This window comes from Medicago sativa, chromosome 7 (genome assembly GCF_051527215.1).
Source record: "Medicago sativa cultivar Bolivia chromosome 7, Bolivia_mono, whole genome shotgun sequence".
Classification (NCBI taxonomy): domain Eukaryota; kingdom Viridiplantae; phylum Streptophyta; class Magnoliopsida; order Fabales; family Fabaceae; genus Medicago; species Medicago sativa.
The window spans coordinates 50,309,992-50,321,902 of record NC_140755.1 but is presented as its reverse complement, the minus strand read 5'-3'; the positions used below and the strand labels follow the sequence as shown (position 1 = coordinate 50,321,902).

Sequence of the window (11,911 nt, the reverse complement as noted above, 5' to 3'; positions counted from 1 at the left end):
ATGTCTTTATTCAAAAAAAATAAATATTCCTCTGTTGGGCGTAAATGTGCTGATCATTGTTCTGATTCAATGAAATGTTCCTGTGCTCTTAAGAGTGGAGGGAGAATTCCTAGAGTAAAGAAAAATCAGATTAAATTTAAGCTTCAAATTTTCAAGACTAAAGCGAAAGGATGGGGTGTGAGATCAGAGAATGCAATTCCTTTTGGAAGTTTTATTTGTGAGTATCTAGGTGAGATTATTAAAGATGAGGAAGCTTTGAAAATAGTTGATAATGATGAGTATTTATTTAATATTAGCAATTATATTCACAAGGTCTATAGGTCGTGGGAAGAGGATTCATATATGGTTGATAGTAAGGAGATGAGTTCATATCAACCATTAGAAGCTTCAAGTGGTAAAGAGGCCATTGATGATCGATGTGATAGTGGTAGGTTTACCATTGATGCTGCTAAGTATGGTAACGTGGCAAGGTTTATCAACCATAGTTGTTCTCCCAATTTGTTTGCTCGAAATGTTCTTTGCGATGATGATGATCTGAGGATTCCACGCATCATGCTATATGCAGCTGAGAACATTCCAAGCATGAATGAGCTGACTTTGAATTACAATTACAAGATCAATCAAGTGATTGATTCAAATGGAAATTTAAAGACGAAAGCATGTTATTGTGGAGCTTCTGAATGCATCCGTCGACTGTATTGATGAGATTTTTTCAGAAAAGGTAATTCTTTTTTACTTTGGCCTTCTCATTCTGTCTTGCTCATAAATTCGTTTTCTTCTCTGTCTTGCTCATATTTTCTGAATTATAACTCTAATAGGTGATATTCAAGCTGTGCTGTTTCAGTAGATGAAGGGGAAGGAAAAATAAATGTGGAAGCAATTAAGCCTCCATATATCTATGATCTTTTTCTTGCAGACAAATATTACTTTATATAGTTTTTAGTTCCCTTGCGACTGCAATGTTATTCAATAGAAACAATAGATTGGTACAACAGTGCAATTACTTGAGTAATACATTTTTTTGGATGAAGTTGAACATGTCTTGTTTAGATTTTTGCTACTACATGATTTTCAGTGTATATCAGTACTGATGAATTATTGTATTTCAAATTGCCTCATGCTTCATTTAGATCAATACTGATTTCTGTTGATCTTAAAATAGTGCTTGTTGTGCTTCCTATTTATCAACGATCTAAATTTCATATGTTGAGCATCTTTGAATGTAGTTATGTTTGTATGCAATATTACTATGAGATGAAAAGCTGAATGGGGGAGCGCGATAGAAATATCATTATCATGAAAAATTGCAGATAGAGCACAAAAGAGAGGAAATTTACTAAGAATTTGCGGAAGAAAATACAGATTGTAGAAAAATTCTCAATTAATGAGGTCTAATAATGAAAATGGATGAATTATGCACTAGAATGAGGACATTGTATTAACTGATTGTGAGAACATTGTTTTATCCCAACTCATGCTTAAATACCTTTTCCAAAATGGAATTCAGACTTGTAGCCATCTGACAACACAAATTCCTGCACCAATTCAAACCAAAATCAGATGATGCCTGAGTATTTTTAAATAGTGTCTGTAGCGGCGCTATGTCACCTTTGCATTGCAGAATCTCATCCAGACATGTTAATAGTAATTTAGTCCATAGCAGATGTGTAACACCCAAATGAGAACATACTTCCTATTCTAAGGAACTGAAAATACCTTAGTTTGGGAAGCACTTCATTTATGTTTTGTACATTTTGTAGAAATGTGTGTAAACAACCATGGCTTATTTACCTTTTCTCTACATGTTAAAAGGTAGAGCATAGGTATGCAAACAACAACTACGACACCTATTCTAAAAAAGAACTTCACTTGCTGTAGAATGAAAGATCATTCATTCATTCCATAACTGTAAAAAATGACATCCCAAACCAAATGGATGATATACAAACAAAAATCAAAATAACTACAACATAATCCAATCCTGATTCAAAGACATAGACAAAGTTCAAAAGAGCCGACACAAGTAAATTACATAGAGTATCACAATTTTCTCTAAGACAATAAACAGATTATGTTCTTCCAGCCAATAAAAAATGTTATCGCAATGTGTCCATAACAAGAATCAATACGCTCGTCTGCAATTGCCTATCGTCATATGGCAATGATGATGAATCCACAAAATAATCTTGAATCCACAAGAATCAATACACTCGTCTGCAATTGCCTAGCACCAATACAATAAGCACTTAATTAAGTTGTTTATCTAAACAAAACCACTACCTAGTAAGCACTTATTCAATAAGCATTTATCATATGAGATTTTTTGTCATAACCTATTTCAATAAGCATGTTACCTAGTTTTTTTTTTTGAAGCAGCATATATACTATAACACCACGCACCAGAAGTGCAAAAAGCTACAACAACAACAGCAGAAAGCCTATTGTTCGACAGAAACCAGAAGAAATACAAAACAAGCACAGCCCAAAAAAGGTACAGGGAAAGGTAAAAATGCCAAAAAGAACACACAAAACAAATACATAACCTGTGGCCTAAACAATAAAAAACCAGTAGCATAAAACCGAGCCACTCAAGCCTCTGTAGCAGGTCCAAAAATGCCAGCACCTTTCATCTTCTTTTAGGTAGTTAAGTACATTAAAAACCCTAATAAGTAAAACAAAATAAACCCTAAAATTGAACAGAGAATCATGTACAAGTTTATGGTAACATGCTTGATTTGTTGAAGAAAACACTGAGAAATTTAAAAAAAATACAGAGAATCCTCAGATCTGAAGAGAAGAGAAGAGAAGCTAACCTTGGTGAGCTTGAGAAATTGATTGACGAGCTTGAGAAGATTTTGGAAGAAATTGATTCAAGAGCAGGACACAAGAAGTTGATTGAATAGCAGCACACAGAGAAATTGAGTTTAAAATTGGTTTTAGGGTTATGAGAGAGGGAGATGAAATTTTAGGGTAATGAGAACAGAACACGCGAGGGAAATTTTGTGAGATAAGCGGGAGATGAAACTTTCCCAATTAAAACCCTCAAAAATATTAGCCGTCTGAAATCCGTCTCAATATTTCACACGGTTTTGGGACGGAATTGTTTTTTTTAAGAAATCCGTCCGAAATTCGTGGGAAAAAACCCTGTTTGAAGATGTCATGGAATTTTCACACGATTTTGGGATGGATTTGGGACGGAAATTTTGCTCCGTTAAAACCGTCTCAAATCCGTCCGAAAAATTCAGACAAAATTGTATCCGTCCGAAAATTCCGTCCGAAAACGCTGTTTTTTTAGTAGTGATAATGTCACCTCTTATGTATCCGTACTTGTGCTTGAAGGAAGAAATTTTGTAGGCAAAGGAGTACAGAGTAACAATGACTTAAAAACAAGCAAAATTAATAAGCCTTTGAAATACCTTTCCTTGAAAAGAAAAAAAAAAGTCTTTGGAATACTTTTAAAACATAATTTTTTTTTAATTAAAAACAGAAAGGTGTGGCCAATTTTTTTTCTACAGAAAAAAAAAAGGCTAAACTGTACTTTTCGCCTCCTAAGTTTCAAAATGTTGCGATTTTGGCCCGCTATTAAAAAAAATGGCAAAAGTGACCCCATGTTTAGCGAAATATGCTATTTTGACCCCTAAACATAAGGGAAATATGCTTTTTGACCCCTTATCTTTACAAAAAGTTGCGATTATGGCCCTTTTTTGGGACACATGGCGTCTTCTCGGCAATTTTGAGACGAAATGGGTCAAAATCGCAACATTTTAAAACTTATGGGGCAAAAGTGCAGTTTAGCTTTAAAAAAAATGGTTACTAATTTGCACTTCTGCAAATAGGTGGATATAACAACAAATTTCCACCGATATTTGTTTTTTATATGCAAAATTGGTAAGTCTTTGGAATACTATTAATTTTAAATATTATTAGTTTTTTTAATCTACTAACAAAATATATATATATATATATATATATATATATATATATATATATATATATATATATATATAAATCGAAATCCAACAAAATTTCAAAATTGTCCTTTTTAAAAGCCAATATCATGACAATTACAGATGACTATCTTTCCAATTCCACACAACAAATTTAGATATCTAACTTAGTAAAAAAAATTAGTTTAAGGGTATAATTGAGAAAATGAAAATGTCCACCCAAAATCTTATATTTTCTTTATATATAGTGCATATATATTCGACCTAGTTTGATACACTTTTTAAAGGATAAAAGGATTAAAAAAAATGTACATATACTCATATTATGTTTATTACACTTTATCTAAAAAAATAAAAAATTGTATTCACTTCCACTTATTATATTTTTAAAAGGACAAAGGATAAGGAAAACTAAGTGATATGTCATGGATAGTATGGATTGAGTTTGTTAATTTTTTTTTTAATATTTGAATTTACTCTTGTCTGTTTGTTTTGTGTAATTTGTATTGAAAATTGAGGGTGATTTAGGAAGAAGAAAGAGTCCGCCCAAAAGGGGCTATTTTTTTTTTTTTTTACGTTAAACAAATTTTCATTAACAAAAGTCTGGCAATAAATCAAAAGCCAAGACTACAGAAATACAAGGTGGAGTCTCTTCAATCCATATACAATCGGGATTATGAAGAGAATATTGAGCTAGATAATGAGCAGCTTGATTAGCCTCACGTCTAACATGCAAGAACTTTAACTGCGAAAAAAACATTAAAATTAATGCAATCTCCGATAATAGATCCAACATAGTTGGGATGTTGTTGATCAGTGTTCAGCGCCTGAACCACATTAGAAGCATCTGATTCTGCTATAAGATTCAGAAAAAAAACATGTCTTTTGCAAATTCCAACCCCTTTCGCATAGCTAAAGCATCTGCTACCTCTGAATCTGGTAATGAAAAGACTTGACAACAACTAGCAGCAACCACAATACCTTCATAATCTCTCACAACAACACCAATACCCCACTTACCTCCCTCTATTGGACCTGCTGCATCAACATTTAGCTTATAAGCGTCCAGTGAACATCAGATATAGGTAAGTTTGGACATCCACTTAACGTCAACAGCACCGTATTAGCACTATTACAATTAGCAATAGATCTTTGTGCCTTATGCACAGTGGTAGCCACATCAATTTCAGTCCCCTCAAAATATTTTTTATTTCTAGTGCACCAAATTTCATAACACAAGGCCAACACATTAACTATAACATCCTCATTTTCATCAATAATAATTCTTTTCAACCACTCTTGAAAGGGAACGTACGTAGAAGCATGTGAATTGAACACCACACCCACGGCGGAAGCAAACCATATATGCTTTGACCAATGACAATCCATAAAGAGATGTGAAATTGTTTCATTATGCTGCCCACAAAAAACACACAATGGATCACAACTGATTTCTTTTTTTAAAAAGATCATTTTTGAGTGGTAGTTTTTCATGTAAAATCCTCCACGCAAAATGTATGTGTCTTGGGATACTTTTTATTTTCCACAATTTTTTCCACACTTGCTGGTCAATGTCCTGCACTGAGTTATGGGAGACAAGTAGATCACGCCTTGCCTTTAAGAAACGATATGCACTCTTCACAGAAAAAATAGCACATTGTGACGCACCCCACACAAACTCATCTTGTGATTGAGAGAAAGAAATCGGCAACTGAAGAATTTGTTGAGCCTCAAAGGGGAGAAAAGTTTCATTAATTAAAGGAGCATTCCAACATCGAATATCGTCATGAATGAGGTCTGAAACAAACATAATATCACAGTTAGAAGGTTTTGGTGACCAAATCTTGTGACTATTTTGATAAGGAAGCCAGTTGTCCTCCCATATATGAATTAGGTGACCGTTCCCTACTCTCCAAACATCCGCTTTCTCAATAACATCCACACGAGCTTGCAAAATACTTCTCCAAGTATAACTTGGACAATAACGGGGATATTTTCTTTATATATATATAACTTTGAGCATTAACTTATATGTATATCTCTCAGAGACACACATTACTGCATAACATAAATCATGTAGGATCCTTGACCCACATAATGTTATCTCGTTTCCTTGTTCCAAGAACACTGAACTTGAATCTTCAGAACATCTTATTCGGGTAATGCTCAAATGTTGTTATCTTCTCCCGTATGGCACTTCTTCCTCGATTACCGATTAACACACTGGATGACTTGATCATTACTTTGAGTCCCAACAAGGGAATCTTTCGACTCTTACACGTATTTCTCTTGTCATAACATATATTCGTTTTAACCGACTAACAGTTCTTGCACGTATTCGATATCACCAATTAGGCAGCCCGATTACTTCGTTTGTAGTGACTCTAGTCTTTCCTATCTTACTTGGTGAAGACACATTCCTTATACTTATACCATATGATTACTATCATCTTGAACTCTTCTCAAGATCCCCCATGATGCAACCAACGATGCAACCTTGCACTTCTCATTGCTTTGTAAGATTGAATCTTACGTTAGACTCATCGTATATTCATATTACTTTCCTTATGGGTAAACCTTACATACTTAATGGTTGGGCTTATCTCCTGACATCTCAATATCATACTTAAACTTGTTCTCGAGCAATCTTGACTTATAGTGCACATCCTTGTTACCACATAATTACCATTTCCATGAATCATCCTTACGAATTTCCATGCTATACTCATCATGCACTCGTACATACCTTCCTTGAACTTCCAACATTGCATCTTCGTATTCTCACATGCTATGCTTTGCTTAATCATATCAATATTTACTTGTTAATTTCTCTCTTTAAAGAAAACTTGATAAATTAGCACACGGGTCATTGGAGTTGATGATTCTTCATCATATACATATATTGAATTCTGGGTCCTAAACATTACCATAAAAAAATCACGAAACGAGTTAACAACACAATTGTGCTATCAGGCATTGCTCCAAGTGAATTTAGCACGCTCCTTGCGAGTCATGACAGACTGGTACCTGCAGAATTCCATTTTAGTTTCAAGAACGCCAACTCAAATCACCCATATGCGTATATATTCTTAAACTTCATAAACATTGAAATTCATCATTGTAACGAGCCTTAGTAAGTTAACCAAGCAAAACATAGATTCGAGAGATACTCATAACTCCATAAAATCTGGGAATCTTGTGATATCACATAATTCTTCACCACTTCATCTTCTTACTTCATGTCTTCACGTCCGTAACGTCCATTCCATATACCGGAACCTCTAAACTCTTGGTCTAAGCTCCTTCTTAACTCTTGACACATTAACTTCCAAAGTTACCTTAAACCGAATCGATTTCGTTAATGGTTGTCCTTGCCCTTTTCCTTTGGAAACCTTAGGATGTAATGTGCATTCATTACTTGATATTATATAGGGTGTTTATTGCGTAAAAGTTTGTGAAGACAACCCCCCAATAGCCACTACAGACCCAAGAGACGAACTGACAGTTTTCGGAAAAATTGAAAATTTCGCCTCAGGTTCGCTATCAGCGAATGCTTCTGGAGCAATTTTGGTATTAGCGAAATTTTCGCTATTGACGAGTTTCTTCAGCTCAGTTTTTCCCGAAAACATATTTTGCATAAAAATCTTATTTCTCAAGTAACCCAATGCACATCATTCATTCCGAACATCATAAAAAAAACAGTTCATAACCTTGCATGACAACATTAACATCACTTGATACAATTCTCGGCACATCAGAATTAATGCCCTTGTCGTTCTAACTCTTAACATAAATCCTTAACTTCTTCCGCTACGAATAGCTCATCTCATTACTCTACTGCCTCACACTACGTCCTAAACGTTAGAACCTTACTCATACTACTATCCCTGAAAACTTATTGGTTTTGTCAACATATGTCGACTTCTCCTTATCTTGTAGCCTTGCACTTACGTTCCAGAATACAGTTCCATTCTATATCACAATCCCGTTCCAACAACGACTCTTACCGAAGCTCCAGGTCAAACTTGGACATTTCTAATTCTTCACTTTCGGGTATACGAAGTATTATTTACAAATCACCCAACGTTGTCGGAACACTCCATCTTTACATTGCTTTGCATTTCTGGAGGACTCAAACTTCGAATGTTTAGTTCACCGACCACCATCTGGCACGATTAGAGTTTTCGGTTCTTCTTCATCACATTCTTCATTCCTTCTGGGTCCTATTCAGCTCTCAGGCATCCGTCCTAACCGTCGAGTGTTAAATTGAGTTGATCAGGCTCAACTAACAACAACAATTAAAACATTTACCCGGAACCCAATGGTCCCACTGCCTTAGTTGAAACTTAATGTCCCATGGCACGATCTGAATTGACCTGCTCTGATACCAAATGTAACACCCATACTAAACGTATCTAGTAAGTTTAGCATGTTCGTTATCTTTAGTACTGGATACATTAATATTTACAACACTTCAAATGAATATCTTATACAGCCATAAGTGTTCGTACAACAAGAGTATAACATAACTTGTCTAAAACATAGTAAATGCATCCTTGAAATCCATATCATCCTGCTGCGGGTACAAACGAGCATTGGCTGAAATATCCATTCGGCTACTAGCTTGTCATACCAACCTGTTTATCTGAAACAAATAAGGATTGGGATGAGACATAATGTCTCAGTGAGTTCCACCTAACCCTGGGCTATAGGTAACCTCGGGGAAAACCTACGGTCACCACGTGTCTGCAATACAACCTGACGGTTGATTATATATGTGTGGTCATGCTTCCCTAGACGGTCGTGTATACTAAATCCGTCATAGGTTCATCTTACTTGTCATAGGTCTTGCTATCCTCATACGTGTAATGGCGGTCAAGGGAATCCTAAGACCGTTATGCCAAGATTCGCTAAACGGGTCGAGGCCTAAACATAACATAATCATGGCACGGTCCTAAACCGGACGATAGGGGAACCTAAGATCATCATCGGCATTCATTCATATCTTGTTCTATTTCACAACTTGTTCATGGCTAACATCATATCATAATCATAATCATATCGTATCATACATAGTCATATTCGTTCATTCATACATAAATGTTTGTGTTGTACAAACATATTATCTAAGTTCATTTTACGGAGAGCCCCGGGTAGAGTAACCCCGAGCACTATCCCATACATAACCGATGAAAACCTAGCTATGGCACATCGGACTCCCTCAGTAACATGCGGGCCCCCCATGCGGAGCTTATCCCGTTCTCACGACACCTACGTCTTACTTACTTGTTTCCCACGAATCCTTAAGCGATCCTATGTGTGGTAGACTACACATATATCATATTCTTAATCAAACATACATAAAGGTTAAACCTATTCATACTTGCTCGCTAACCACGGGTCTGTGAACTACCCGTTTAGTGGTAAGCTACCTACATAGACATTCTCATCATAGCGAAGGGATTAACTTATCTATTCACGGCTTAATATACTTGCATGGCCGTTCTAGTTCTTATGCGAAGAGAATACACTAAACATTTTGCATCTTATCATACATAGGACACATGCGTAGCATTCTAGTTCTCGACAAACTATATCGAGGCTCTACATTCATTCCCTTTCTTAGTCATCACTACCTGAGAATCTTGGCTTAAACACTCTTGTGCCATCCTTGCCATACATGCTAAGATTGCCATGATTTTCAATTCAAGAATCATTTGATGTTATGTGCATTGCTTAGATGTTGTTTTGGGGTTATAAAGTTGTAAAACGATGGAAGAAAAACTTCAGAATGCACCACCGGCCCTAAAATGAGCCAACAAGCCAAATGCAAGTTGGCAAGGTCAGAGGAGTTTGCTATTAGAGACTTTCTTCTGGTCAATGTTCTGTAAATTTCTTTATTAGCGAAATTATTTCGCTAATAGCGAGTTTCTTTGGGTCTGTGGTGCAGATTTTGCAATTTTGACCCAAAACTCGTCCAATTTGATCCTGCAATGCATCATAAACATCCAGCAACTTATAGAGACATTAATAAACATATTTCATGGCAAATTTTAACATATAAACAACAAGATTTAGCAAAAGGGGCATTAGGGTTCTTGATCCCTACTTAACATAATTTCATAAATTCTCACAAGATTTTACACAACCCAAGGGTGAAAACTATCCAAAGAACTCACCTAAACAAGTTTCTTGTAATTCCTTCAATCTTCAAGCTCAAACCTTAGCTTTTGCTTCATCCATGATTCTTAACTTTTCTACCAAACCATGCTTTAATCCCTTCCTCCATTTGTTTCTTTCTTGCTAAGCCACCAATTGTATAAAACTTGAGAAGATTAGTGGATTAGAGGGAGAGATTGAGGGCGGTTCAAGAGAGAAGGAGGAGAGAATTCTTTCTCTCAAAACGCAGAGAGAGAAAGAGGAATGGAAATGAAGGAAAAATGGCCCTTGTGGCCTTAAATATCCCTTGCGGCTTTTTACCATCTTGCCCTTTGCCTTAATCGTGTTTAGCCTGACACTAATACATAAACCATATTTAACTGATATCGTTTGATAAATATTCTCCGTCACTGATGGCTCGACCCGTATATGACTGACATTACATAATAATATCTTCCGTGGTACTTAACATTCTTCGTCACTTAACCTCTGATACATCCGGTGGGTAAAATTCTTATTGCTGAAAAGCGGGATGTTACATATAATATGTTTCCCTTATGAATAAATAAGTTGTCACCTGTATTACTGAGGCATTATATTCGTTGATAAGAAGTTGACTCACCTAAAAGGCCATAGGTTCCACTACCATTGCCAATGTGAGGACCTTGTGCGCGGGGTGTGTACCCTTTTTCTTCAGTATACATGGTGCACACAGAACTATTGCAATTTTCACTATTTTCTTCAATCATCATGTGTTTTTCATCCTTGATATGAGGTTGGGATTTGAGACAGAATTCCCAAAGTTTCTTGAACTTCAAAATTTTCATCGTACTTGATCCTACTTGCTTTCATAACTTCTATAAGATGTCTTTGGTTGGCTTAGCCGCATGATCTATACCCAAAAAGACTCAAAACACCAATCGAATGTTCTAGTGAGGGAAGAAACAGAAATACAATGAAACAAAACATAACATGACTAATCCTTTCCCAAACCAAGTGAAACTCACTGTACATCTTATAAAAAATTCTAGAAAAAGGAATGACTCGATAAAATTTTAAAATAAATTATTTGATGAGGAATCATCTCCATCCCTGACCCTATAGTAAACCCCGGGAGCCCAATTCAACTAAAATATTTTTTACAAAATAATAAAATACAAATATCTTTACTATAATTCTTTCAAAAAAAATATGTTCTGGACCGGCCAAAGAGATTCTTGGCCCATTTACTTAGGCCCAATATCATTCAAAGCCCAAAGTCCACGTTTGGCATTATTGCTCACAACATACCCCCCTCGCCTGAAGGGGGTGCACAAAGCAAAGACACCGGTTCAAACGAACCCCAACGTCTCTCTTGAACGTTGTACACGTTCCTGCAATAAAATCTCTGGCGGTTACACTAACCATGTTTTCGTAACCGCCAGAGCCAGGTGTGCCTCCTCAACGCTCTGCAGCCCTCCACCTCTATAAATAGGGGACTCACCGCAGTCCCCAAGGTAGAACTCTATCTCCCTCTAAAACCCTCACTCTCTGATCTCTACTGACTTGAGCGTCGGAGTGCCTGCAGGTACACACCCCCCATCCGCTCCAAGAAGCATTCAGACGCATTCCACCACCGTCACAACCACCGCATTCAAAGCACCAGCAGTCTCCTTCTGATCAGGTACGATCAATGGCGCCGTCTGTGGGAAATCACAAGCTTCCCCGTTTTTATCCCTAAAAACCAAAGCTTTTCACAAAAAACTACCATGGCTGCCAACGGTGCCAAATCCCAACTACGAAGTGAGGTGCGTATTCCTCAACAA

At 36.3% G+C, this 11,911-nt stretch overlaps 1 protein-coding gene and 1 pseudogene across 1 annotated transcript; one reads left to right on the top strand and one right to left on the bottom strand.

The window, feature by feature from the left end:
- Positions 1-702, top strand: LOC146906487 (histone-lysine N-methyltransferase, H3 lysine-9 specific SUVH5 pseudogene; annotated as a pseudogene).
- A 4,295-nt stretch (positions 703-4,997) lies between these two features.
- LOC146906486 (uncharacterized) lies at positions 4,998-10,933 on the bottom strand. The gene is made up of 3 exons (XM_085728849.1): positions 10,729-10,933; positions 5,509-5,744; positions 4,998-5,363 (listed from the first exon to the last, which is right to left on the bottom strand). The coding sequence occupies exons 1-3, from the start codon at positions 10,931-10,933 to the stop codon at positions 4,998-5,000; spliced, it is 807 nt and encodes a 268-aa protein (XP_085584975.1).
- Between the last annotated feature and the right edge of the window lie 978 nt (positions 10,934-11,911).

Bases quoted from the DNA above. Each gene is read 5' to 3' on its own strand.
- LOC146906486 (XM_085728849.1), bottom strand. From the start codon at position 10,933: ATGAAAATTTTGAAGTTCAAGAAACTTTGGGAATTCTGTCTCAAATCC. The intron at 5,745-10,728 runs GTGAGTCAACTT...TGTTTGTTTCAG, and splicing joins TGGAACCTATGGCCTTTTAG to ACCTCATTCATGACGATATT. The intron at 5,364-5,508 runs GTGTGGAAAAAA...TTTTGTGGGCAG, and splicing joins TGCAGGACATTGACCAGCAA to CATAATGAAACAATTTCACA.